At 52.1% G+C, this 26,832-nt stretch overlaps 1 protein-coding gene and 3 non-coding genes across 5 annotated transcripts; 2 read left to right on the top strand and 2 right to left on the bottom strand.

Annotated features, from left to right (window-relative positions):
• Positions 1-232: 232 nt before the first annotated feature.
• Positions 233-304, top strand: TRNAM-CAU (transfer RNA methionine (anticodon CAU)). The gene has a single exon. It is a non-coding gene; the product is annotated as a tRNA-Met (tRNA).
• Positions 305-422: 118 nt separating this feature from the next.
• On the top strand, positions 423-496 carry TRNAI-AAU (transfer RNA isoleucine (anticodon AAU)). Its single transcript has one exon. It is a non-coding gene; the product is annotated as a tRNA-Ile (tRNA).
• A 202-nt stretch (positions 497-698) lies between these two features.
• Positions 699-770, bottom strand: TRNAM-CAU (transfer RNA methionine (anticodon CAU)). Its single transcript has one exon. It is a non-coding gene; the product is annotated as a tRNA-Met (tRNA).
• Positions 771-7,530: 6,760 nt separating this feature from the next.
• On the bottom strand, positions 7,531-19,646 carry LOC147527877 (mitotic-spindle organizing protein 2B-like). 2 transcript variants are annotated; one of them, XM_086620526.1, is made up of 3 exons: positions 19,516-19,640; positions 19,299-19,444; positions 7,531-7,808 (listed from the first exon to the last, which is right to left on the bottom strand). In XM_086620526.1, exons 1-3 carry the CDS (start codon positions 19,632-19,634, stop codon positions 7,648-7,650), a joined length of 426 nt encoding a protein of 141 aa, XP_086476652.1. In that variant the 5' UTR covers positions 19,635-19,640; the 3' UTR covers positions 7,531-7,647. The 2 variants fall into 2 exon arrangements, with proteins under 2 accessions (XP_086476652.1, XP_086476651.1); XM_086620525.1 differs by lacking the exon at positions 7,531-7,808 and adding an exon at positions 18,981-19,222 and having other exon boundaries at positions 19,516-19,646.
• Between the last annotated feature and the right edge of the window lie 7,186 nt (positions 19,647-26,832).

The following is a 26,832-nucleotide window of genomic DNA, read 5'->3' as shown; positions in this document are numbered from 1 at the left end:
CACAGGTTGGGGGGAGCGCAGGGCCGTCACCGTCACCTCGCACCGGCTGCACGTGCTGCTGGGATGAGGATACCACCACTCTCCGCCCAGCCCCGTGGGACCCCCCCGTTGCAGCATTCCCTAGAAGTGGGGTGCAGGCAGAGCCCCCGTGGGAGCATCCCCCAGGGTCAGGGTGGGGAGGCTGGATGAGGGTGTGTACATGGAACAGCACATGGAAGACTACCATCACAGTAGCAGAGTGGCGCAGCGGAAGCGTGCTGGGCCCATAACCCAGAGGTCGATGGATCGAAACCATCCTCTGCTAGCAGGTGGCTTATTTTCCGCCCTCCGCACCTTTTTCCCGCCGCAGGAGGGAGGATCCGCCGTCCTGCGCGGAGCCGGCACGGGAGTTGGGCGCGGCGCGGGAGGCTGTGCAGCAGCGCGGCCGGTTAGCTCAGTCGGTTAGAGCGTGGTGCTAATAACGCCAAGGTCGCGGGTTCGATCCCCGTACGGGCCACGTGGCTTTTTCAAATTTTTTTTTCCCCGCTTTTGCCCTGCCGTTTTGTCTCTCCCAGCGACGGACAGCGATCGCCAAGAGACTCGCCAGAGCTGTCGCCTGGGCTGCGCACCGCGAGGCGTGCGGAGAGGTAGGGCTGAAAAAACAAAAACAAGCCGGGAGTTTTTATTTTAAAAACGAATGAAAAGAAGCGTTTGAAGACTAGCAGAGGATGGTTTCGATCCATCGACCTCTGGGTTATGGGCCCAGCACGCTTCCGCTGCGCCACTCTGCTGTCTGTCCTGACCTGTTCTCACGCCTGTATACAGCTAGTTCAGGCCCACCTCCCCTCCTGGACCCGGAGATGTCTCTCCAGGGGTTTTGCCAGCTCCGCCGATCCTGGGCAATAGTCTCCTGAGAGACCTTCCCCCCTTAGACCCTTCTCACACCTTCCCTACCCCCTTCTTGTGCGGGCTTTCATTCGTATTCGAGGACAAACCTCACTGCGTGCTACAGCCAACAGCGCTCAAACAGTGAAGAATTGTCAAAGAATAGCTTTGCACAGAATAATGGAATGGTTTGGGTTGGAAGGGACCTCAAAGATCATCCAGTTCCAACCCCCCTGCCATGGCCAGGGACACCCTCCACTACACCAGGTTGCCCAAAGCCTCATCCAACCTGGCCTTGAACACTGCCAGGGATGGGGCAGCCACAGCTTCTCTGGGCAACCTGTGCCAGTGCCTCACCACCCTCAGAGGGAAAAATTTCTTCCTTAGATCTAACCTAATAAAATGAATGAATACTTAAAGGGAAAAAAAAAATGTATCTCAGTTGTTAAAAATGTAGTAAAGTAGAAGAAAGAATCTGAGAAGAGTATCAATCAAAATTATAAACAAGAAATGTGGCTAGGAACTGGTGAACTTCTATTTTTACTAAACGCATAAAGAGAATCTGGTCAGTGACCGGCCAGCGTGCAACACGTGCACCTGATTGAGCACCCTAATAGCATCACAAATGGGATCAAGCAGAATGCACAAAATATGTCATCATCATCATCACCATCACAGCTTGCCGCGCTGGAGGGGAGACTGAGGTTGTTGCTCATCCAGGAGCTCAGTGCTTCTCATGCCAGGGGCCTCTGGGGAGAAGTTTCCCTTACCCCACGTTGTCTCTCTCTCCCTTTTTTTGATTTTTTACTGTAATACACAGTTGGCATTCGAGCCAATGCATGCCGTCAGCTAGAGACGCTGCTAGTAGTTCTTTGTGCCTGCGAGCCTGTACCTGCATCCCTTGTGCAACACCTCTGGGATGCTCTGTTAGCTGCTGCCAAATCCAGCAGCACAACATGGCCAAGGCTGCCACGGCTTCATGTCCCCAGCTTCAGCCAGCAGTAAGCCTGAGCGCTTATCCCCAGGAGGCACATACACCCCAGATCAGTAGGTAGGTAGATGATGGACGATACACATCTCATTTCATATCCTTTTCCCTCTATTTTCCCACATTTGTGGCTCCCCAAACCACCTTCATCCCTCATTTTCCCCAGCTTTGGTTCCTCCCCGTGAACATCTCACAGTAAGTCTTGTACAATCTCAAAATGCTCTTCCCCTGCATCTCATAATGTGTCCTCCACCCCTAAGCAGTCACCTCCCTCAGTCCAAGAGGTGATCTGGAGAGCCACCCTTGTTGACCATCATGATGGTTGCCACCTCCTGGCCCATGGCCAGTCCTGGAAGCAGCCAGGTCAAGGGCTCGCTGGCACTGTGGAAGTTCCCAGGGTTCCTCCACCTCTCATTGCTCCTCTGCTCCTCTTTGTTCATGGAGAAGAGCCTTTAATCACATAACCTAATGTTGTCCCGTGGAGTGGTGGGGGGTCCTGCCTGCATCCCAGCCCTGGGAGATGCTGCTGCGGGAGAGCCTGTCTGCACCCACCAGCCCCAAGGGATGTGCTCATGGAGAATGTCCTGAGAGCTAGCCCACTGGTAGATCTCCTTGCACCCCTAAAAGTGTGTCTTTCTTTCTGCAACAAAGCCAGGTCTGATCCCTTTCTCTGCCCAGACTGCAGCAGTTTTGAGAGGGAACTAGGCAGAAAAGACCAGCCTTAATCCCTGCCAGCCCTGGCTTCTCTTGCTCCTCTCCATGCCAGTCCTGACTCACTCTGCCACCTCCTGTCCCACCCCACATCCTGTCCTGCCCCTTCCAGAGTGCCCCTTGCACCAGCCTCGAAGGACCCACAGTCCCCAGCACCGCCAAGGCTGGCACTGCTGCGGACCCCAGTGCCCCAGGACTCTGAGGCTGAGGTGCTGTGGTAGACTGCCCCTGCCCCAACATGCTGCACCTCCGTCAGGCCCCAGCTGCTGCTCCTCTCCACAGTCCCACAGCAGCACTTGCAGCTCCAGGAGGAAACAAGGATGGGATTATGAGAGGCTGGACATGGACTTGGGTGTCAGAATGGAGCTTGGCGGGGCAGGGGGTCAGGCACAAGGATGCAACTGTTAGGGAGAGGTGTCAGAAATGCAGCTGGAGCTCAGGCATGGGATGCAGCTCTGGGTCATCAGCACAGACTGCTCCTCAGCTTGGTGGTGATCCTTGAATACCAAGATCCTTTCTTGGACCTGTCTTCCCTCCTCAGCCTTATCCTACAGGACTGTTTCCAGCAGACCCCTAAAGAGGCCAAAGTCTACCCTCCTGAAGTCCAGCATTATGATCTTGTTTTTCACCCAGCTACCTGCCCTCAGGACCCTGAACTCCACCACATTATGGTCACTGCAGCCAAAGCTGCCTTTCACCTTCACATCCCTAACAAGCCATTCCTCGATGGTGAGCTCGAGGTCCCGCATAGCACCTCTCCTCATTGGCTCCTCTATCACTTGGGTCAGCAAGTTGTCATTAATGCTCTCCAGAAATCTCCTGAATTGCTCACATCCTGCTGTGTTGTCCTACCAGCACATATCAGGGTGGTTGAAGTCTCCCATGAGGACCAGAGTCTGTGAACATGAGGTCACCTCCAGCCATCTGTAGGCTGCCTCATCTACTTTTTTTCCTGGTCAGGTGGCCTTTAATGGACATTTACTACAATGTCACCCATACTGGTCAGCTCTTCAATCCCTGCCCATAAGGTCTCAGTTGGCTCCTCACCCATCCTCAGGCAGAGCTCCAGCTGCTGCCTCACAAAAAGGGTAACTCACCCTCCTCGTCCTCCCAGCCTGTCCTTCCTAAAGAGCCTGCGTCCCTCCATCACTCGCAGTACTCCAGCTGTGGTGAGCTGTCCCACCACATCTCCACGATTCCAAAAAGAGTACAAACAAACCTCCAGTTCCTTGTCTTTATTCCCTGTTCTACGTGCACCAGAGAGGCAGCCCAGCACGCTGATTGCCCAGAAAGGGTTTGGGGAATTTCTCCAAAGTGGTGCCTTGTAGGCACTTCTTTGCTTGCATGCAAGTGCTGAAGGTGACCTTGCTTGAGCCTCATTTTGCTGATTGTTTTCCCTTTCCTTCACATCACTCCAGACCCTTTGCTCGTCAGCCCTGCCCACCACTCCTATACCCCTGACTGTCACCCCCCAGCTCTACAGCCACGTTTGATACTCTTTTGGTTGCCCTTGGGCGTATGTCTCACTGGTGCCCACATGGAAGAACAGCTGGGAGTGACAGCCAGCAGGTCAGATGAGCTCTGGCAGTCTCTCCACAACACCCCAGATCTGGGTGCCCAGCAAGGAGCACACTTCTCCAGACAAGTCAAGTGCCACCCTGCAGCAGGGAGTCACCCGCTACCATCACTTGCTGTTTCCTCCTGGTGGTCTTGCATGGTTTGGGTCAGTTAGCCCAGACGGTTCATTTGAAAGCACATCCACCTCCTCCTCAGCTTTCAGGATACTGAACCTGTTCAGAAACCTTCAGGTAGAGCAGTCACTTTCCTCTCTGCACCAGGAGTCAGCAACTTCCAGCCCTTGCCTTGCTTGTAGTTTCCACTTTTGATCTGCTCAACTCTGCCTGTCGCCCCACTGCAGCTGAGGTCCAGGGGTCTTGCAGAGCCCAAGGAGACTCTGCATCTCCTTCATTCTTGTGCTCTCCAACACTGCTTAGCCTGCTGACTTCCACCTATAACTCCTCTACTTACTAACGCAGGTCTTCAACAACACACCTCCAGCAGGAAAGACCATCTCTGCCAGCCTCAGGGAGACACCCCAGGCACTTCCCAGCAGCCTGGGGCTTGTAGGGCTTCATCCATCATCCAAAACTCTATCTGGGTTGAAGCCTCTGCCCTGGCAAGCACAACTGCTCCAACACGTGCTGGAGAACAAGTCCTGTGCTGTGTTACCATCATACACGAGAATATTGAGGCTGGCCTGAATCAAGATGAGGTCCCCTTCTTTGCACCCTTCTGCAACCCATAGCTGCACTCTCAAACCAGCTGCAGCTCAGCCAATTTTCCATCCATCCTGTAGTCCACCCATTGAGGTTTATCTCCTCAGTGTGGCTGCAAAGTCACTAGAAGGGATGACACTGAAAGGCTTCCTGAAGCCAAGGAAAATTACTATTGTCCACCAGGCCAGCTGTGGCACCACAGAAAGCAGCCAGGTTGGGCCAAAGAGCACAGTAGAGAAACCCTTAGACCAAGTGGCTCCAAAAGCAACACCAGCTCCAGGGGTGCCTCATCTGCTACAGATGTTTTGAAGGATCAGGATATAAAAGCACACACGGAGCACTTCTGTTCAGCTAGATAGGAAAGGAGACCAGGACAGTCTGCCCAGGAAAACTGAACAGCAGGAAAGGAGTGCTGATTTGCAGGTTGAACAGTGTGCAGTAGAGCTCAGAAGGATGCAGTGAGGGTTTGGAGATGGGTGGGAGGCATCTCAAACTGCAAAGGGATAAATAAAAGAAATCATAGAATGGTTTGGGTTGGAAGGGACCTTCAAGATCATCCAGTTCCAACCCCCCTGCCATGGGCAGAGACACCCTCCACTACACCAGGTTGCTCAAAGCCTCGTCCAACCTGGCCTTGAACACTTCCAGGGACGGGGCAGCCACAGCTTCTCTGGGCAACCTGTTCCAGTGCCTCAACACCCTCAATGTAAAAAATTTCTTCCTTAGATCTAATCGAAATCTCCCCTCTTTCAGTTTAAACCATTGCTCCTTGTCCTTTTACACGCCCTTGTAAAAAGCAGGTACAGAACTAGTTAAAGAGAGAGGAGTCAGTGAGCATGCAGGCAAAAACCATCTTTGTTAGGTACTCTTTATTCTCAAGAAAGGTCAAAAGACTGTACAGAGGAGGTTTCAGTCACATCTCAAGCCTGCTCACTCCTGTCTAGAGGCCAAGAGCACCAATAATCATTCTTCTGAGAGCCCTTCAGCTGCTCTTTTTTCAGCAACAAATTCAACTTACAGTTTCCCAGTTGGTGTGGTACAGTTTGGGCTTTGGGAGTGGGGAGAGTAGGTGCACTTTCTTATTTACGCAATCAGAGCAGGACCTACCCAGATCCTGCAAATTCAAAAAAAAAATAAAAAAAAGCAGCAGCTTGTAAGCTATCTCATTTTGAATGCCCTTCCTACAGCAGAGCTTCAAGGTGTGTTACTTGCAAGTCATGAGCTACTTTATTCCCATTTCTAACTCCCACCCTTAAAAAATTCTCATCTCCATAGATGGGTGTATTGGGTTTACGTGACAAGGTTTTAGTTGGGGGGTGGGCAGGGCTGCAGAGGTGGCCTCAGCTGAGCAATCAGCAAAGCTGGTGGCACCTCCATAAAAGCTCGTTTAAGAAAGGGAAAAACACTGCCCAAAGTGAGGGAAAAAATATGCAGGAAACAATCCCGCTAACACCGAGGGCAGAGAAGAGAAAGGCAGGAGGTACTCCCGGCACTGGAGCAGACTCCCCTGCAGCCCATGGAGGAGACCATGACAGAGCAGGTTGTCCTCTGCGGCCTGTGGAGAGGACCACACAGTAGCAGCCATCTACAGGGGTCCCTGCCAGAGCAAGTGGGTATTCCCTGGAGGAACTGCAGTCTATGGAGACTGCTGGAGCAGTCTCTCACGACTGCCGTGTGCTGCAAAGACACCACCTTCCCTAAGGAACAATGGCCTTAGCCCTAGTCAGAAGGGAAGGAAAAAACCCCAAACCAAACCAGTAAGCTAATCCGCAGTATTGTTCAAGAGGAATCTATACGGTAGGATTATCTGAGCATCATTAATATTCTGCACAAAAACTTGTGCAAAAATATTGTACTCTCCAGTGTGTTTTCTTCTTTGTCAGGAAGAGATTTTAGCACCTGTTGAACCAGGTCCATGAGATCTCCTCGAGTCTAGGAAATACCATCTATCCTCCACGAAGAACGGAGGCACTTTCTCCTAATTAGGGAAACAGATCTCGCCAACAGCTCTTGAGCTACCAAGGCTGTGGCAGGCACACCCACTGACAGGATATGTGTTGGAATGATGAACAGCAACACTTGAGCTCTAACAAATCCACTCACCTGTTTTGGCCACTTGCATGTATCTTACACTAAGTGATGAAGCTGTTCTCCTCCTTATCCGGCATCATCTCCTCATTTAACATGGCTCATTAGACAAAGGATTCTGTAACACTTTATAAATGAATAATCACATTAGCACCACTGAAAGGACTAAGTGTTGTGTGATCATGCTACGTGACAGGTCAAGCTGGTTTTCAGATCAAGGTGCTGAAACCCACGTGAACATGCACAAGAAGGGAACAGGGCACCCACCAGAACATAGCCCCCCCACCAGACAGTCAGGTTTTCAGTGCAAGGTGCAATCCCTGCAGGGCTCAGTGATACCAGTACATGACCCACCTCGTAACTCAGCCCACCAGACTGTCGTCTACTGTCGCAACTAGCACGAACGTACCAAAATGGATTTTGGGGAAGGAGGCAGCGAGAAGGACTGGCTTCTAAAGATAAGTCATGACCTCCCTGGAGCAACTCGAGCACTACTCCAGGCTTTTCTAGGCTTCACACCTCTTTCTTTGTCCCAGGTGCCTTCAGGTAACCCTAGTAGTCCGCATTGCCAAAGGAAGTTTTGGAAATAAGAAACAACAGCTCTGTTCCATGTATTACAAATCATGTTTGTCAGGTTAACACACACAACACAAGCAGTTTTAACAAGTACAGTTTATACACACTGTCAAGCATCAAAATACTTCAGTTCCAAGGCCTTATTTAGGTACTGTTGCCTCCTCCACTGTTCTTTCCAGAAGCTCCTGCTTTCTGCAGCCGGCTCGCACTCGGTTGCCGAGGCATCCTCTGGGCAGATCCTTCCCGGCTGCTCCTTTCTGCAAGAACCTGGGTCCCGCTGACAGCAGAACTGGTTTTATTTCTCCCTGAATAAAAAAGCACATACATTAATTTTCAGGTCCCAACCCTACGTGCCACCCACACAGCATCCAAGCTGCAAGCGCTCCTTAAGAAATCATGCAAAAGGCAAAAGAGTATTAGGTGTCACAAACATATCCAGCACTCAAGACAGAAAGCGAATTTCTGAACTCAGCTCAACAAGTATCAAGGCCCCAAACCCAGAACACGTTGCAACAGGAGCATTCTTAATTTTCATCAGGTTTAATCTACAAAGTAACCAGCCACTTTGCTCTTTAAATGCTTGCTTTCCTTTGGCACAGGAACACCAGCATTGCAAACAGCACTTCAAGAAGAACACGAAGAGCATCTAATGCATCAAGGCTGGGATAAGTGAACCCATATACCAGTGTCCACCAGTTTCTGAAGTGTGCAGGCACATTATCAGATCAGGAACCCTTCTCTTTGGGTCAATTCTGTGTCTTGATTAGCAAGTTTGGATTTTCTATCATTTTCCAGGGCTTCCAGGAGCTCAGATTCCTGCACAGGACCTGCTCACATATTTTCTTACTGCGTTCAGAAGAGAAGAGTTACCCTTCCGCAAGCACAAGTGACCATCTCCAAAACGCACCGTGACGGCAGGGAGAAGCAGCGGGTGGCAAGGCGGAAGGCTGAGGAGCACGCAGCCCAGCCTGCCGGGTTCAGCTGGGGACGAGAGCGACGCGCTGAAGCGTGCTGCAAAGGAATGACAGGGCAGGGCGAGTGAGGGAGACAGACCTTTCCTGGCGCTGGAGAGGACTACTTCACATGAGAAGTAGGACTCGCATTAAGAAAGGTAACAAAAATAAAAGAAACGTGAGGCGGAAGGGTTACAGCTTCTACTGAAGCTAGCAAGCTGCAAGAAGCATCATCAAAAGAAAAATCAATAGCAGCAAGGAGGAAATGAAACAGGAATACAGTGAGTTGTAGTTACTGTAGTGACATGCACGCAATTAAAACGAGGAGTGACATTTTAGCGATCGTTATCAGAGCAACTTCCAGGATACCAACAGCTGTTCCGCACACATGGGCACGGTTCGGAAATCATCATCTTGGGTGGTTTGTGTTCCGGACAGCGCACGCGCTGGAGATGTGTCTGCTCTGCCTACCTGTCTCCCTGGAGCAGCTGTCTGAAAACAGGACTCACGTCAATGCAAGTTAACGCCTTGCAGCACCAGAAAGACAACCTGAGAACTTCCAAATAAAGAGCACGTGGCCCCTTCTTATCTACAAAATTTACAGACTAAGGTGGCAGAAGAAATACATTCACTTATCCCAGCCGTCAGGTGCTCTTAAAAGAAAAAAAAAAAAAAAAAAATCTATTCTTGTAAATCACACCAGTGACCTGCCAGCAGTTTTCAGCCCAAGCCAGCGACCAGCCTTGCGACCTTTCTTTGTAGCTCAAGCACTTCAAGCAGTTTCACTAACGCAAGTGAAAACAACAAATTGCACAGAGGCAACACATGATCTCACAGTGTTTGAGAGAAAAATTGGCAGGAATAGAAAGCACGACAGTTCCCCATGATGGTTTTAGCAATCCAGGACTTCTCTATAGGTGAATGCCGTCCCCTTTCTCACAGTCATCTATCTGGTAAGACTGCAGGTCCTCAACCTGTGCACAGCTCCCAACCATGTGCACACACAACACAACGGTTCCGTTAAGTGCTGCTGGGAGTCAGGCCCCTGATCTTCTGACCTAACTGGAACGACCTGGGGAGAAAGAATCGCTTCATCGAAGGGAAGCCGAGCTCAGACAAAGCACGTGCCCTCCATCCTCTTAGCCTCAAAAATCACAGTAAAACAAACCAGGTACCTCAATAGCATAAGAAACCCTATATTTTTGGAAGCATCCTATCTAGACCTGTGAATCCATCAAGAACAGCTCATGAAGCGTGCAAGGACGGGCACGGTTTGGGCACTTCTGCCAAGTAAAACACTATCAGAGACAAACAGCGTCGATTAACGATTAACGCAAAGCACAAAAGACATTGAACAAGCACAAACTCTGTAATTCAAGTGCTACAGACTAACAGGCAGGTTCCACTGGTATTTTCCAGGGTGACACAAGATGTCCTGATGTTGGATGTGTCTGGCTGTCCTAGAACAACTGCAGCCCAAATAGGGATGCAAGAGTCAAGCTGAAAGAGAGTCTATTCAAGTATCTCCCTCCCTAAAGATGACTCCAAAAGAAGTAGCTACATGTTCCTCTCCTTGAGAGCCAGACATAGAGAAGAATGGTACGCGCATGCAAGCAGTGGCAGAAGGGTGCCCAACCCACCTCCCACTGCTAGCAAAGCCCATTTAAAACCAGCAGTGCCCACTGTGATCAGGCTGCTTGCTGGACACGTTAACGCTCATCGTCTCTGACGAAACCCAAGGCCAAAAGGCTACAGCCACCTCTAGGAGGGGACCACCACCAGATACCGAGGCAGAAGTCTGCAGCGTGGCACAGGGCAAAGAGAGAAAGCCTTAAGTAGCAGAGAGAGGAAGAAGCACTTTCTTGTGTCAAGCAGGAGGCAAGCAAACACTGATCAAATCTAGGGAAGAAACCCCATCCAATTCAAATGTCATCATCTCCTGACCATAGGAAAATCTCCAACACAGCTAGACTTCACTTCCAAAGCAGCCCCAGTGACTGCGGCTCATTACACTCAATCCTTTGCCAGACTGCCAGGTTTGCCCTGCAGAGTCTTGCTCATGTCCCTACATGAATATCACAAGTCGTCCTCTTCTGCAACACAAATGGCAGGTTCTCAAGTCTTCAAAGCTGCTGTCATCTCCTCAACGGCTAATACACACACTCGGCTCTCTCCAGAGCCAAAACATCACCCCTGCTAAAGCAGTCTCCCTGAGAAGACAGAGTCAAGTGGACAGGCAAGACTCGCAAAATATGTCTCAACAAATCCAGCTGAATTGTTTTGAAACAGTAGAAGAGGAAAAAAAAATAGGAAGATTTTCAAATGTGCTTTTCAAAGCAGTTAACTAAGACCTTAAGTATGCATTTCGCAGAGGGTCATTATCTAAGCACATGTTCCCTCTTGCAAATGCTTATCTGAACAGAAGGACTTGGAGAAAGAAGAGAACACAAAGCAAGTGGAGACCTACGCTGGCCCACAAATCACCTGCATGAAACTTACATCTTCCTCTCTTCTCCTGCAAGCCTGTTTCTTCATAACAGTTTAGGTATTCGACTGCTTTATTAGACACCACTACAAAGGCAAGCCTACATTAACAAAGTCTCAGATCCTACTCAAGACACTGACAAGCCTCCTCAGGTGCTCAAACATTTCAGTTTAACACATCAGGTAAGAGCTCTAAGTGAGATGTCTGAAGGTGGGTTAAAGCACACAGCAACCCCCCCTCCCAGAGCAGAGGTCTGCATTAGTCTGATCGATCCGACAGTCCTTTTCCAAGGCAACTCTCTGAAGTAACACTTCATTCTCATCTACATGATGGATGGATTCTCCCTTACTCCAGTATCGATGTTACCCTGGGAGGCTGCCAACTTCACCACCCAGAAAGTGTCTGGCTTACTAAAGAAAAGGTTTTCATTCATTTCTCCCACTCTTTTGAGAGATGGCTCCCTTCAGGGATGCTCTGCAGAGCCACAGGACCTCCTCTCCCATCCACTGATCAACATCAAATACACCAGCCTTTTCCCTACAAATCCTCCTATGTTCCTGGTTGCTCCTCATTTTACTAGTTTCCACCACCACACTTGGCACAGTCTCATTTCCTTCCCTTCTCTTGCACACAGACTACAGGAGAAGACAGAGCAGAGGTCCCTCATTTTTCTCTGAGCACTCTAGTCGGTCTATAAGATTTTCTGAGTGTTTCTTTGGTTAGTCGCAGGGGATAGAATGAATTAGTTGTCACTTCTTCACACCTCCTTATTTTGCCCCACAGGCTACGGAAGGGATCCCAATACTTTCAGGACATACATCTGCACGCAGTTTCCTCCTGAACCGTGGCCTGTTCAGAAGCCACCAGCTTCTCCAATGGGACAGACACACATTCGTGGCTGAACCATTTGGTAAGTCTGGAACAGGCTCCCCCCGTACGCACAGTGCTGCAAAGAACATAACGCACTTAAAAGAGCATCAAAGAAGCCTGTGCCTCTCAGATAATCCTTTTTTTTTTTTCCTCTTAAAAAAGTTACTAAAGCAGGAGGAAGTCTCTGACAGATTCCTTCCCAAAAGACAGTAGTGCAGGTTGTGCCACAGCACCCGATAGGGCTCTTTCACCATTCGAAAGGTGAAGATGTACTAAAATGACAACTATGTCTTCAGTTTTCAAAGTGCATTACCCAGAGCAAAACGTATTTTCTCAGGAACAATGAAGCCAGCTATTCCTTTAGGACTAGTTAAAAGTTGAAAAAAAGTGTATTCTGGAACAGGAGCCTGGGAGGCAGGAAAGTAACAACCTCACGTCAGGAATGCTCTGAACATAGAACTTGCCCCATGTAATTACCGTGTCTATCATCTCACAAAAGAACAATAAGGCCTCTGATTCAAAAGGCTTGAACTTCACTGCTTATGGCAGAAAGAGTTACAGGGAGTGAGAGTTGCAGGACAAAGACCTGGAAGACAATCTAACTGCTTTTTAGTGAATTTAGGAAATTCACTTACTGGAGTGATATTGATGAAGTATTGAAAAAAAACTGAGTATGTGTGAAGCAATTAAGTAATTAATTAAGAAATTAAGCAAGAAAACCATGATCAGGACTGTATTAATCCTTTGATTAGTCATATAAGTCACCTACAGATCACTCTACAGACTTTTTTTTTTCCCAGGGAAGACATACAGACCATGAAGCATCCAAGTAAAACATTTACTGGTGCATGGCACAATTTAAGAATACGTTGCTATCACTTAGATCCCATGGATATATTTAATCTACAATTAAAGCACAATTGCCAGTATAACCAGCAGGAAAAGTCAGTGTATGATGTATAAAAGCCAGATTAAATACATTTAAAAGAAACCGTTGGCATCTCTCTTATCCTTATCAGCTACCTTACCTCCTTAATACAGAAGTCTGCGTTACAAATCCCGCATCAAGATGAACCCTGAGATAACGCAAGGCTGAGTAAGTGGAGGGTGAGTAGCAGAGGAATGCAAAGCAGCTAGCATGGACAGCCAGCAGTACCCAACAGTGATGCCAGTCACCGCGAATCTCTGCAGCAAGTCGTCATCCCGAAAGGCTGACAACATGGAGAAAGTGCAGGAAAACAGAAGTGAGGAAAAAGGGATGTATGGGGAAGGCTACAAAACCCAAGGATGGCACGAGGAACACACAGGGAGGACAAAGTTGGCAACAAGCTGCACAGTCCAGAGAAGGGTATTTCTGGAATTAAACAGCAACACTTAAGAGACCTTGATCGTATGGAAGAATTTAGACAGGAAGAATGTGGGGGCAGAAGAGGAACTTATAACTCTCAAAAGCCTAATTTTTCCATGCAGACAAGGAAAACACACCCCGTAAATCCTTCACCGAGCCCATGGCTGGCGGTGGGCTCAGTGGCATTTCCAACAGGCACCTAAGTGCGATGTGGTTTCAGGGGCAGGAAAGCGTTCGACCCCTGCTGTGCAGAAGAGGAGGCTGCAATGGTTCCTTGCATGCTTCAAATCCACAGGCCAGGCAAGAAGTCCACCACTGAGACAAGATTTTGACAAGCACGGTCATGTTACCAATAAATTTAATAACTGGGGCAAAGCTCTAGGAAGTAACTTCATGGAAGACGCTTGGGCTGAGGATGCAGGGAATGTGGAAAAACCAGTTGGAGTGCAAAGAGTAAGAGAAGCATCAAAGAACATTCATCAGCCCAGAAAAAAGAGCAGGGCATTGACGTACGCACGTCAATAGAGAGGTAGAAAACTGCAGGGAAACCACGAGAGGCTTGAGGGCTGGCTGATGGGAAGAGAATGCATGGGAAAAAAAAAAAAAAACACACGCAAGAAAATGGCATATTTAACAACTACATAGAGGTAAACTATACGCATACGTAGTCCAGGGCAAAACCAACACCATTGTCCTAACGGGTATGCACACCTCCTCCTCGCACGCGCAGAGGGAAATCGCCGGGATAACCTTTCTCTTTAAGATCCGCTCTTCCCCTCTCAAACCAACCGCCGTCGAGGAACGGTTGAGGAACGTTTCAGGAACGTTTCACCTAAAGTTGCACCTAACTAAACACGCCAGATGGATGCGCCAATACTCCAACGCCGCGGCTCTGAGCCAGCTCTCCGGCAAACACAGCTCCACGCGGAACATCACAGTTCCATTCTGCGGGCAAAGGCAAAATAAGGTCATTCCTATCAGACTCCCTGTTGCTTTGGCTGTAAAAAAGTTGAAATAACCAGCGGGGGCACACACCCCACACCTCCCCCCTCACCAATTTCTTTGGAAATGCTCTAAGAGTCTTTTTTTAGCTGCTTTAAAAAACCTCCCAGCACCGCGATGGGCTGAGAAAGCTAAGCCAGTATCCCATCGTTATTGATAAAACTCAGAGAAGTCCTGGCTAATCTTTAGTGATTCCTGGATTGCTTCAGCCACTTGTCTGTCTTCTGACAAAGGAGGAAGCACAGGAGAAGGAGCAGAAGGGCGCTGTGCGAAGCAGCTTGGCAAGCTCATATAGGACAATCGTTGTTCTTTGTATGAGCGCAAGGAGCTCTGGCTTTCTCAGCAGACACAAGTCCCAGCTGTGCAGAGGAGGCATCTCCCATCTCCAAATGCCTGGTCCTGCGCAGAAGCCGCACCATCCTCCTCTTCAACGGAAGCAGCGTCTTCCAAGAAGAGATGACAGGGCCAAACAGCAGATACAGCTTTGATTCCCCTTCCCCGCAGCGGCTCCTAAAGGGAGAGGAGGCAAGGCAAGCCAAATGCTTCTGCAGAACAGATCTGGCCCAGAGGACACCCCCAGTCACCCTATTAACACCTACCCAACTGCTGAACGATGGACTTGGACTGTGCCCAGAACTAGAAAGCTCAGGGAATGAGGAGTGATTCCTCCTCCTCTTCAATTTGAGCTAGCTGGTTGTTTCCCCAATTTAAGGAGAGAAAATTACTCTGCTGAAGATATGCTGATTTTAATGGGATCTTTATTTCAGCAACACACTTTCCCCCAAAGGCTACAGGAAAACAAGCTACACAGAGTTCAAATCCGAATTCAGCCGAAGGTGGTCCAGTAAAACACAGACAAGACTGGCACTGACAGCTCAGTTCTGCTTTAGATTATTACCAATTTCCATGAATTGAGAGATCTCTCTGGACATCTGTTTGTTTTCATGACCTTCAACCAGGAGTCCTGCACATCCTTCCTCAGACACTCCAGGCACAGTGCTCCAAGCGTCTACACTGCGCTGCGGAGTTGGACATAAGCCGGCCAAAATTTGCACCAAGCTGCAGAAGCTTCTTCACTTGCATTTGATGCCCATCTCAGGTCAGGCTGGGCACGGAGCTAACACAGCCCTTCCTTTGACCCAATTGCAGCAAGCACAAACATCTGCCTTCCACCCAAGAGGCTACAGAAACGTATCCTCACTAGGAGAGCCGGACAAAATGCATCCTCTTCTCCATGCTGATGAGATCTTACCGGTGCTCAGTATACTCACAGAAAGGAGGACACAGGACTAAGGTTGTGATAAGCCGCTGCTGAGCTTAAGTTCTGCTCAAACAATTTTCTGAAGGAGTTAGTTTTTTCAATGGTGATTTTATTCACAAAGGAACTGGCTGGTGTCTAACATCAGTGGGTGCTGGGTGGCAGCAAAGTCACTGAGGCTGACAGAAACTAAAAAGAGAAGTTTTCATTCAAAGCAAGATATGGCTCTAACATAACACAAGCTTCCAGAAAACAAAAAAAACCCGACATAACTAGGAAGACCAAACCTTCTTGTCAAGGTAAGCAAGTGCTGCCCATCAAAATTTGGCCAGGACTGTGATGAGAGAGAGGTGGCCAAAGTGCCCCTCCGTCATCACTACCAAGCACCAGCTTGCAAACAAAGCAAACCCAAGCTCAGCATTAAATGTTCTACCATGTCTGCAGCGAAACTGTGGCTTGATGGGCAAGACTCTCCTGTCTCAATGAGCTGTGTGTGATCCAGTGATCCCAGTGCATCAACTAGCCCTAAAGACATATTTTAGCCTCGTGACATAAAGCAGCTCATGAGACCCCCCCCTGCAGTGCTGCATTCAGCTCTGGGGCCCCCAACATTAGAAGGACGTGGAGCTGCTGGAGCGGGTCCAGAGGAGGCCACAGAGATGATGCTTTGGGCTGGAGCACCTCTGCTATGGAGACAGGCTGAGAGAGTTGGGGCTGTTCAGCCTGGAGAAGAGAGGGCTCCGGGGAGACCTTCCAGCAGCCTTCCAGTGCCTAAAGGGGCTACAGGAAAGCTGGAGAGGGGCTTTTTGCAAGGACCTGTAGTGACAGGACACGGGGCAACAGCTTTAAACTGAAAGAGGGGAGATTCAGATTGGATCGAAGGAAGAAATTCTTCCCTCGGAGCGTGGTGAGGCACTGACAGGTTGCCCAGAGAAGTTGTGGCTGCCCCATCCCTGCAAGTGTTCAAGGCCAGGTTGGATGAGGCTTTGGACAACCTGGTGTAGTGGAGGGTGTCCCTGCCCATGGCAGGGGGGTTGGAACTGGATGATCTTTGAGGTCCCTTCTATGAAAAAGAGACACTGAAGGCCAAACTAACACTACAAACATCTACCACAAGCAGCACAGAGCTGGCACCATCCTTCTCTGAACTTCACCACACCTCACCTTCGGCTCCAAGGGCTTGTCCCAGTGCACTCGAGGATATTGACATGTCAATTTTCAAGGGAAGCTATGGACAGAAAGTCTGTCCAGAGACACTAAGACTGCAATCTGACTCAGGCACCACCTTTGACCAGGCGATCCTCTGCTAAAGATGCAGAATGAGCATCCTGGATTGATGAAGGCACAACCGAATTAAGCTCCCAAGATATTAGTTCCTGGAAACTCATAGCCTCTCTAAGGTGCTTGCACCACCTCAAGCTGGTAGAAGGCAACAGTTATGGGCATATCAACTCTACCCTACGGGTTCTGGCTTTTCTTCTTAAGAAATTTAATGCTGATTACGAAGTAACTTGCCATCTGACTGTTTCAAACCTGAACCAGCCTACTAATAGCCAAAACTAGCCCGTGGCGGTGGCCCAGTACTGCAAAAAAAAAAAAAAATCTCATTTTTGCAGGAAGTACCACACAAACAGCATACATGAGAGAACACAAGCTACCCCAGACTGACAGACAGAACAAAAACCTTACCAAAGTTCCTTCATAGCTTGAGTGGCCCATCACACCTGAAGCACCAACAAAGGAGAAGAGCAAATTTTAATAGCATCTTTCATTCAAAATCACAGCTCTTTTGAGATGTTTCCTCTCAACATGGTACCTGAATAGCACGTTGCTTCTTATTAAAAATATCCAAGTGCTGTACCTCTCTCGTTTTGCTCAGGGAAAAGCAGTCAGTTGGGTGTCTTCTTTTTCCCCTAGGCATCTTTAGAGTCACTTTTCAACCAAACGTAAGGTTTGCTCTGTACTGCAACCACCTTCTCTGCAGGAAATTCTTAATCAAGAGCATCTCTTGAGACAGAGGAACCTGTTCACAGTGAAGTTCACGGAGTCCTGGACGCTTTATCTGCACACCCCAATTACTGTTTGGGCTCTAATACCCTCAAAGTCTCTGTGCAGTCACCCTCAGCTGCTCCATGAAGCGATTCTCACCCATTTATCATGCTGAAATCTACACCAGAAGCAGCAGGCTCTGCTACTAGAAAGGTGCCTTGGATGGTGGCATGATCAACCTTACCCTAAAACTGACTGCTTAAAGTTGGTCAAACGAATCCTGACTTTCAACTTCACTTTCTGTAGGACTTACCACCAGACCTGCAGGCACAGCCATGAGAATAAACACCCCCTACCACCACGGCAGCGAGACTAGACAAAGCTGTAGCACGCTACCATGATGGTGAAACCGTACTGTCCCCCACCCCGCTCCGGTTACCGACACCGACAAAGCTTTTCTTTCTCCCCCCCCATTCTCTGTGCTCCCAGCACAGCGCTGGCCGACAGCTACTTTTTAAGTTTCACCTCAAAATTCACGATGGGTCAACAGAGACCTAGCAACTACAAAAGAGTTTTCGCCCTGAAACAGAGAGAGGAAGGGAGAAGAGGACATGACGACACCATTGTCACTGTTTCTACGCTCCCGCCGGGCGAAGAAGCGTGTCCGCGTTACCGGTGGTCCGGCAGCGCCAAGGCGCGCGGCCAGCAGAGCTTTTGGTGCGCAATTTTGGTTTTGGCAACTACAGACATCGATCACAAAACCTTGCTGTTTTGGTCGCCACCCCTTTCTACGATATTTTTGAGCACAAGAGAAATAAGGACCTTTTCACGGTGAATCCAAGCTTAGTGGCAGCAGATTTAGTTACCTCTTTTTAAACCTTTTGGAAGTAATCCACAGAGGTTGTGAGCCACCAGCCAAAAGTCACTTCAGAAAGTTCAAGAAGTAGAAGTTTTATTGGAACCGGATTTGGAAAAAAAAATAAAATACACATACAGGGCACAGCTTCAGGGCTACATTTTTGTTACTGTCCATCGAGATCCCAGCAGTAACAAAAGACAGTTACAATCAAAAGCAGTCGCTATTTCAGCCGACAATCCCACACAGCCTCTCATTGCACGTTCCCACCGAAATACCTTCCACCGGCCACGGAAACCGCCGGCCAAGCCGCAGAAGCCACCATGATACCCGGGGCCGGAGCAGAGGAAGCATCACAGCTCCCTCCTTCCCCAGGGCTTCCTCATGCACCAGAAACTTCACTTGTGAGTTAGATCCAAGCGAAACGGCGTTGTGCAATATCGCGCATCACGGATTTGCGGGTTTTTTTGGTTAAAGGCTCGGACGGCAGAGCCAAGAGGCTGCAACACCCAGCGCGAGGGACCGCAGCAACCAGCCCCCCCCGCACCGCTCCGCCACACCCGGCCCCTCCGCTGCCTGAAAAAGCACAAAAACTACGAAAAAAGGGCGCGGGCAGCGGGCAGGAGGCGCAGCGGCCCGGGCCCGGGGGTGACGGGGCTCCCTCTCCGCAGGACCCCCCGCAAAGCCGCCGCCGCCGCCGGGCGCGGCCCCGCGGCTCACACCGAGCGGGCCCCCCGGGCGCCGGCCGTGCCCCCCCTCGGGCCCGGCCGCCCGGCCCGCGGCCCCCGAGCCGCGGCGGAGCGAGCGGCGCGGCCGGCGGGAGGCGCGGCGACTCCGCGGGGCAGCGCGCAGGGCGCGGGGGGGCCCCGGGAGAGCGGCGGGCGGCCCCCGAGCCGCGGCGGCCGCAGGGCGGAGACGGCGGGGAGCGCCGCGGGGGCCCGAACGTCCTCGGGGGGCTCTGCGCGGGGAGACACGGGGGTTAGGGCCCGCCGCCGCCGCCCCGCCGCCCGCCCCTGCCCCTGCCCGCCGCCTACCTCGGGCGTCGGCGGAGAGCGGCGCCGGTGCGGCGGGGGGGCCGCCCTCGGGTCCCGGCGGCAGCCGCTGCCCGGCGCACATGGACTTGAGCACCTGGAAGACGGCGAGCGGCGCCACGTTCATGCGCAGCAGGTCCAGCAGCACCCTGCGGGGATACCCGTCAGCGGCGGCACCGGCGACACCGGAGATGCTCCGGCGGCCGCCCCCGCCGCTCACCAGAACACCTCCGGGTCCAGCCCGCTGCCCGCAGCCTGCGCCAGCTCGAACAGCTCCGCCTCCTCCGCGCTCAGCAGCTGCTTCCGCCGCAGCCGCGCCTCCGCCATCGCCGCCGCCATTCCCGCCGCCGCCTCCGACGTGGCGGAGCCCCGCCCCGCTCCGCCCCGCCGCCGGCGCCCCCTCGCGGCGGGCTCAGTCCCGGCCCCGGCCCCGGCCCCGGGCGCGGCGGGTTCGGTCCCGGTGCGGCGCGGCCGCTCCCGCCGCGGCCGCCAGGGGGCAGCCGCGCTCCAGCCGCGGCCGAGCGCGCCCGGCGGGGCCCGCGGGCCCTTCCGGCCTCCGCGGGCTGCGGCGGTTTCGGCTGGGCGAGCCGTGGCGGGGCTTCGCCCCTCCGGCAACGGGCGTGCTGAGTGCACGGCGCGGGACGCCACCCGGAGGGGCACACGCTCCCCTGTATCCCTGTGTTCACCCGTCCACCGGCGGCTGAACGTGTACTCCAGGCAGGCAGCAAACGACACCCCCCCCCCCCCACCCCGTTGGATATCTTCTTGCATTTTTTTCCGCCTGGAAGACAGAAATAGCTGGTTGTCTTCATCGCCATGGTCACCTGGGTGATTTCACGCTGTGTGACCATCTTCTGTCCCCCCAGGTGATGCGGATCCTGTATTGTGATCCTCCTCCTAATGCAGGGAGGTTGGATTAGATGATCTCTAAGGTCCCTTCCAGCCTGTGCCATTCCATGATTCTTTGATTCTATTGTAGGGGCCAACTCTGGATGCTGGTTTTAACCTCCTGTCCCCGGACAGGGCGAGGGAAGGAGGCTTTGGGCTGCAGGCAGTGCCGCAAATTTGGGTGCAGAGAATATGTGCCAGCTGCCCCGTGGAGCTACGCACAGACAATCATCCACGTTCACGTACCCGACTGTCCGCCTCTGCCAGGCTGCAGCATCTCTAACGCGCTTCAGTTACAACCCAGTGGAGAGCATCTGGCATTGCGCAGGGAAGAAAATTGAAAATTTGGGTCTTCAGTTGCACCGTGGTGAGGAGTCGTCAAGCTGAGATTGAAATTCCTCTATCTAAATGGAAATGAGCTGCGCCTCCACCATCAGGGAGCGATCGCCTGTCCTCGCTCCCCTCGTCCCGGCACACGCAGAGACCACGGATGGACGAGCTGCACTGCTAAATGGATGGCAGAGCTGGGGGGAGGCGCGATGCAGCGATGTCCCCCCTCCCAGCACCACCACGAGAGACGCTGCCTCGTCCCTGCACCAAGCCACGGGAGACAGGTGCTCCCACTCCACACCCCAAGCAACCTTCGCGCGTGTCAAAATCATCGCCCGCCACGGGCGACCCGACCTTGCGTCCTGCTGGGCGTTCGGCCTCGCTAACAGACAGACATTTACTGCAGCTGCCAAGACGGGCAGGAGATGTACAATGATAAAAGAAGGATCTTGCTGTTAATGGCCCTGAGCGGGACCGGCCCAGCAGGGACAATTATCGTGGTGCTGATAACGGGAGCAGCTGCTGCCAGTGCGAATTACCATGCGACGCAAAGGGGACTGGACAACATCCCTGTGCTTGCCCTCTTGCCTGCTCTGCTGTATGATGTGCTGCTTCCTTTGGGACCAGCTGGAAGTCAAACACAAGGACAAGAGCCCTCACCACGTGGGTGATGCACTCTCCAGCCCTTCCTGGTCCCATCTGGACCACCTCCCCCAGACTGTGGCATCTGGGAGCTCAGCTACAAGCCACAGCGGAAGAAGGCAAGATGCTTTTTAGCTCAGCCCCTCTCTGCAAAAGAAGGAAACCAGGAATCACCTTCCCTGTAACAAACTGGAGAAGTCTTAGCTTGTACCTCCTCCTTCCCAGCCCTGGCCAGCTCCAGCTGGCAGCTCTCCCTGCATGCTCTGGTCACCAGCATCACAGAGCTGGAGACCTTCCCAGGGCAAGGGATGGGAGGCCCTGCCTCTCCCATGCTTCCTTCACAGGCTGCCGTAGGCCATGGCTGTGGGTCACACCTTCCTCACCTTTCTTGGTGTAGGCCTGGACGGGCACATTCTGCAACTCCATCAAGTGACAACACTCTCCTCTGGTCTGCATGGTCCCTTCTGCCCTCTGAAGCATTTCTGGGGTCTCTGATATCCCAGTTTTCCCCTTTTGCTCTTCCAAGCCAACAGGTCGGTAGAGGAAGTCATTGAGATCCCATAAACATCCCCTGAGAAGACCTCAGTTAGCGGAGCTGCTATCTGGGGAGCACCTGGGATTCTGGCTTAAATGGCATCTGGCAGGATGCTGGGTCTGGCTGCCCACCACAGACACACTCCATTACCTCTGGCAGGACTTTAACACCTAGTCACTACACAGCTCATGGTTTCCAGAGCACAACATGAGCCAGGACAGCCCAGGATGGTGGTGCCAGGCTGCATCTCGGCCCTTGTAAGACATGGTTACAAGAGGGGTAAAGCAGATGGGGGCAGAGGAGGCTTGGACACCCTGCATATGCAGAAGGAAAAGAGAATTAGGTGTATCACAGAGCCCGCAGTCTTGGAGCCGGGTGTTGCTCAGACGTCGGGACACGACGCTAGTGCCTTGCACATGGGCAGAACGCACCACCGCGATGTGCCTGCCCAGGGGCCGCAGGCATATTGCACGTGCAATAAATTAGGATGTCGTGAGCACATGGAGGCCACGCTACCCTGCACGGAGTGCCCACCTGCTGCGCACGCAGCAAATCCAAGACCACTGCATGCACACGGGGCAAACCAGGCGGGCTGTTCCCCTCGGAGAGGGGCAGTGGCGTGTGCGAGCAGTGTCTCGAGGCGATCTGCAGAGAGGCAAGGAGATGCAAGAGCCTTCCCTGTAAATCAGGACACGCTGCGCGTGATCAAAGGGAGCACGCTGAGCGCAGGCACTAAACCCAGACGCGCTGTGAATTTGCAGAGGCAACTCTTACCGCGCGCGGTAAATCAGGACACGCTGTGCATGCGCGGAGGCTGTAACGCTGCGCGCGGGCAGTAAATCTCGGCGCGCTGTACGTGTGCAGCGAGGCCACCCCCTTACCGGCACAGCGAGAGAGGACACGCTTGTGCAGAGAGCCCAGCGGTCCCACGCAGGCACAGCTCAGGACTTGCTGTGCGCTGCCATTTAATGGAGAAAAATGCAGCATGCATACATTTATCCTGGAAATTAAGAGAAAGGCTTGTAGCTGTGCAGGTCATCAGCCAGAGCATGATGTGAAGGACACAGAATGCCTGAGGCAGGACCACCAGATGAGGACACACTCTGAATGCACGAAATGAGGGTCAACCAGGAGGTGCTGCGTGAGATTGGGGAGGACAGGAGCAAGGTCACCTCGCCGTGAAAGAAGGACCAGATTTAGGATAAACTGGATACGGCTCAAATAGCAAACAAATCCAGCAAGTGTGCCTCCCACATCCAGAAAAGGGAAAAGAGGAATTAAGACGTATCTAGATGTTCATACCCTTCTGAGTTTTTTTTTTAAAAACCCAGATTCAAGAGAGGAAGGCAAACGGAAAGAGAATTTATCACGGATATGTTGTCTCAGTGTAACGTAATGATTTTTCTCTTACAATTAACTTAGACAGCGTGATGCAACGCACTTAGGCTGGTTAGATTTAAGGAAGGAGTTTAATTTGCCACCCAGTACGAACCAGCTTCCAATGCTGGAAGTCATGGGTACGGATATAGCGGAGGAGGAACAAGCTAATGAAATAAATGATGGGTTGTATTAAAAGGAGTGTCTGAACAAAGAGATGCTTCTAGCACTGTTCCTCCACCCCAGTCTTGGGATGACCCCACTAACGTTAACAGCAAGCAGCGCAGGGCTGGCAGTGTGGAGTCATCGAGACTGGGATGTGTTTTTGGGAGGGGCGCAGCCCCATCACTAGCAGGGCACTGGGAAGATCTCACCCAGATCTGCCCAAGCATACTGTTTTGGGGACATGCCTCCAAAAGTGCAAGGAGAAGGACAGAACTGCTCACAAGCCTAGCTGAAAATTAGGTAGAGGCATCCAAGCACTGATGTTTTGGGACAATTTTGAAACAGGGTAGCAGGAGCGACTGTTTTGAGACGCTGCTGGTGAAGCATACTGAAGGGACTGAGCAAGGGTGGTTCTGAGTTAGGAGCTGAAATTTGTGTCACATACGTTGGTCTTTACAAGAAGATTTGAGAGGAGACGTTCTGCTGGGCCATGTGTGCACCACATGCGTGTGTGCGCTACGTATGTGCTACGCCGCGCGTTTTGCTGGCAGCCTGCAGGGATCAGCAACAAATTTCTCTCCTTTGCGATAAACTTTGGCAGCTGAGTTGCTGGGTTATTTGCTCCTTCTGCAGATGGCTGTGGTTGGAGGCAGAACACAGGGCACTGTGTTTTCGGCGATATTCGAGCAACTTTGGCACCACTGCTGGGGCTGGGGTTTTAAACTAACCACTGGGCTTGGGCTTACAGGAACTTCTCTCCTATGAAGACAGGCTGAGAGAGTTGGGGCTGTTCAGCCTGGAGAAGAGAGGGCTCCGGGGGGATCTTATTGCAGCCTTCCAGTGCCTAAAGGGGCTACAGGAAAGCTGGAGAGGGGCTTTGGACAAGGGTGTGTAGTGACAGGACAAGGGGCAATGGCTTTAAACTGAAAGAGGGGAGATTCAGATTGGATCTAAGGAAGAAATTTTTCGCTCTGAGGGTGGTGAGGCACTGGCACAGGTTGCCCAGAGAAGTTGTGGCTGCCCCATCTCTAGCAGTGTTCAAGGCCAGGTTGGATGGGGCTTTGGGCAACCTGGTGTAGTGGAGGGTGTCCCTGCCCATGGCAGGGGGGTTGGAACTAGATGATCTTTGAGGTCCCTTCCAACCCAAACCATTTTATGATTCTCCAGGTCAGCGGGGCAGGGAGCGAGCATGGATGATGGACCACACCCTACACACCAGTCCTGCAAGCATCAGTTACCGGTGATGCACTCCAGCCTAAGGAGGTGCTCGGGAGCCCTGACAGCCTGTGCTAGGGCGGGTGATGAGGCTGATGTTGGGCTTGAGGCTAACCCGAGTGCTTCACTTCCAGCAGGTGGGCAACATTAGGACAGAGTTTCAGCAAACACACTCCAGCTTCCAAGGAGGGCAAGCTTCAAATTCTGCCCTGAATCAGCCTTTCACCCCTCTCGGCTGCCTTCCCCCTGCAAGACTACATCTTTTGGCCAGCGAAGATGTCTGCAGGAGCGAGTGCAGCCCCACAACCAGGCGGAGCAGCACAGGGCTCGGGGCCGTGCCAGCTCGGCCCTGACCGCCGTGCGAGAGCGTGTTCCCAGCAGTGCTAATCCAATTACGAAACAAACTTCCTTCCTTCATTATCAGGGCCTGCAGCATGCTCAAACAGCTTGGCGATTGTGGAGGGCTTAGCGAGGGACTAGAGATCAGGCGATGAATGACAGAGCTGTTTCGGCTGCAGGGAGGAGGGACGGAGAACAGAGGCAGCAAGGAGGACACGGGATTGCTGGGACAAGTGGATTGGGAACTGCTACAGACAAAGGCCTCTGGTCAGCCTTCATGCTCCCAACAGGGTTAACCTCAAAGCCACGTCAGGTTGCTCAGGCCCTTGTCCCTCCTGGGGATTAGCATCCTCATGAATGGAGATCCCTGGCCAACTCTCTAGCCCTGTCACGCGGCTGCCCTCCCTCTCATTTCCAAACAACACTCATTTCAGTCATGGAACAACAAAAGGTAGCGCTGAAATACCCTTGCAAGAGAGATTCAATCCAAATTTTCGAGGGAGCTCCTGATCAGCTCCCATCACAAACAGGATGTGATGGACTAGCCAGACCCAGCGCCATACACTTTTTGTGGGAATCTCAAAATGAGACCTCTCAAGGTCCAAACAGGACCCAGGACCCACTTGGATCTGCCCCATGTGAGATCATGTCCATCCCCTGACCCGACGTCAAGCTGCGGACTGGCTCTTTCCTGTGGCTCTGCGTCCTGCACCCTGCTCCTGCACCCTCCTCCTGCATCTTTCTTGTTGGACCTTCTCCACCACACGAGAGCCCCACATGGAGCTGGAGGCTCCACTGGGCTGGAAGTGTTGCCCTCAGGTTGCAGTGAATTTGCAGCCCTCTTCATCCATGCTGTCCGGTCCCTCCTGGTAATGCTATGAAGAGGGGAAAAAAGCCTAGCTGGGCTTAGGGCAGTTCTGCCTCTCTCCAGAAAAAGCCCTTCTTGACGCTGGGCAATGCTAACACTGCTTGGAGCAGGAGGGTGGACTAGAGACCTCCTGAGGTCCCTTCCAAGCCAAGTTATCACACGAGTGCAGTCAGCAGGTCAAAGGAAGTGGTTATTTCCCTTTATTTGGCATTGGTGAGGCCACATTTGGATACTGTGTCCAGTTTTTGACCCCAAGTACAAGGAGAGAGTCCTGCAGAGGGTCACTAGGATGGCCAAGGGCTGAAGAACATGCTGTATGAGATGCTTGAGGAGTTGGGCCTCTTTAGCCTGGAGAAGCAAGGGCTGAGGAGGGACGTAATTGCCACAGGGAGGATTGAGAGCCGCTTAGCTGATGCACTTGGACACAAAGCCCAGCTCCAGAGCTGTCCTGCTGGTCCATGACCGTTTCTGGGGAGCTGGTGTGATGCACACAGGTCTCACACCCTTTAGTGCTCAGCGGGGATGCCCCTCGAGACAGAGCCAGGCTGCTTGGGCAGGATCACCATGAGGCTACGAGCTCGCTGGTATGGCCAGCGCTGCCTGCCAGGCAGTTTGCTTCCTGCTGCAGTTTCTCAAGGAATAAAAACCACAAGATGATACGTGGGGAGTTCTCACAGGCCCTCCTGTGCCTTCGTTCTGCAGCTGCACAGACCCGAGAAGCCTTTGCGTTGCCAGCTGCAGCACCGGAGAAGGCTGAGTGTCCCCCAGGATAAGCTCTGTGCTGGAGCCATTGGGGCAGAGCAGGGCTGCCAAGGGCCCCTGAAACCTTTTAAATGCAGTAAGGGCACCCCAAGAGCACCTCTGCAGATTTCTGCATCTCCAGCCCTTTCCGCAGGCTCTGGCGGGAGGAAAACGCTCCAGCTGGAGTCGCCTCCATCCCCGCCGGACAAGATGCCTCCGTGGGATGGAAAGAGGCAGCCAGAGAGCTGCCAGCAGCCAAGCAGGGCTGTAAGGAGACACCGGGCGCTCCATGAGCTCAAACTGCTGCCTTTTAAGGAGCTGCAGCGGCTGAGGCATCCTGGAACAAACCAGCAGAGTTTCTGCAGGCTCCCAACCGCGGTGTGCACGCAGGGACCACAGCGGCTGCGCCCGACGGCCCCCAGAGCAGCTCAAAGCCC

Source organism: Tauraco erythrolophus, chromosome 14 (genome assembly GCF_009769465.1).
Source record: "Tauraco erythrolophus isolate bTauEry1 chromosome 14, bTauEry1.pri, whole genome shotgun sequence".
Lineage (NCBI taxonomy): Eukaryota > Metazoa > Chordata > Aves > Musophagiformes > Musophagidae > Tauraco > Tauraco erythrolophus.
This window is presented reverse-complemented; position numbering and strand designations above follow the sequence as displayed.

Coding starts and splice junctions, on each gene's coding strand:
- LOC147527877 (XM_086620525.1), bottom strand. CDS start 19,634: ATGGCGGCGGCGATGGCGGAGGCGCGGCTGCGGCGGAAGCAGCTGCTG. Junction 19,445..19,515: donor CTGGACCCGGAGGTGTTCTG/GTGAGCGGCGGG, acceptor GTATCCCCGCAG/GGTGCTGCTGGACCTGCTGC. Junction 19,223..19,298: donor GCTCTCCGCCGACGCCCGAG/GTAGGCGGCGGG, acceptor CTCCCCGCGCAG/AGCCCCCCGAGGACGTTCGG.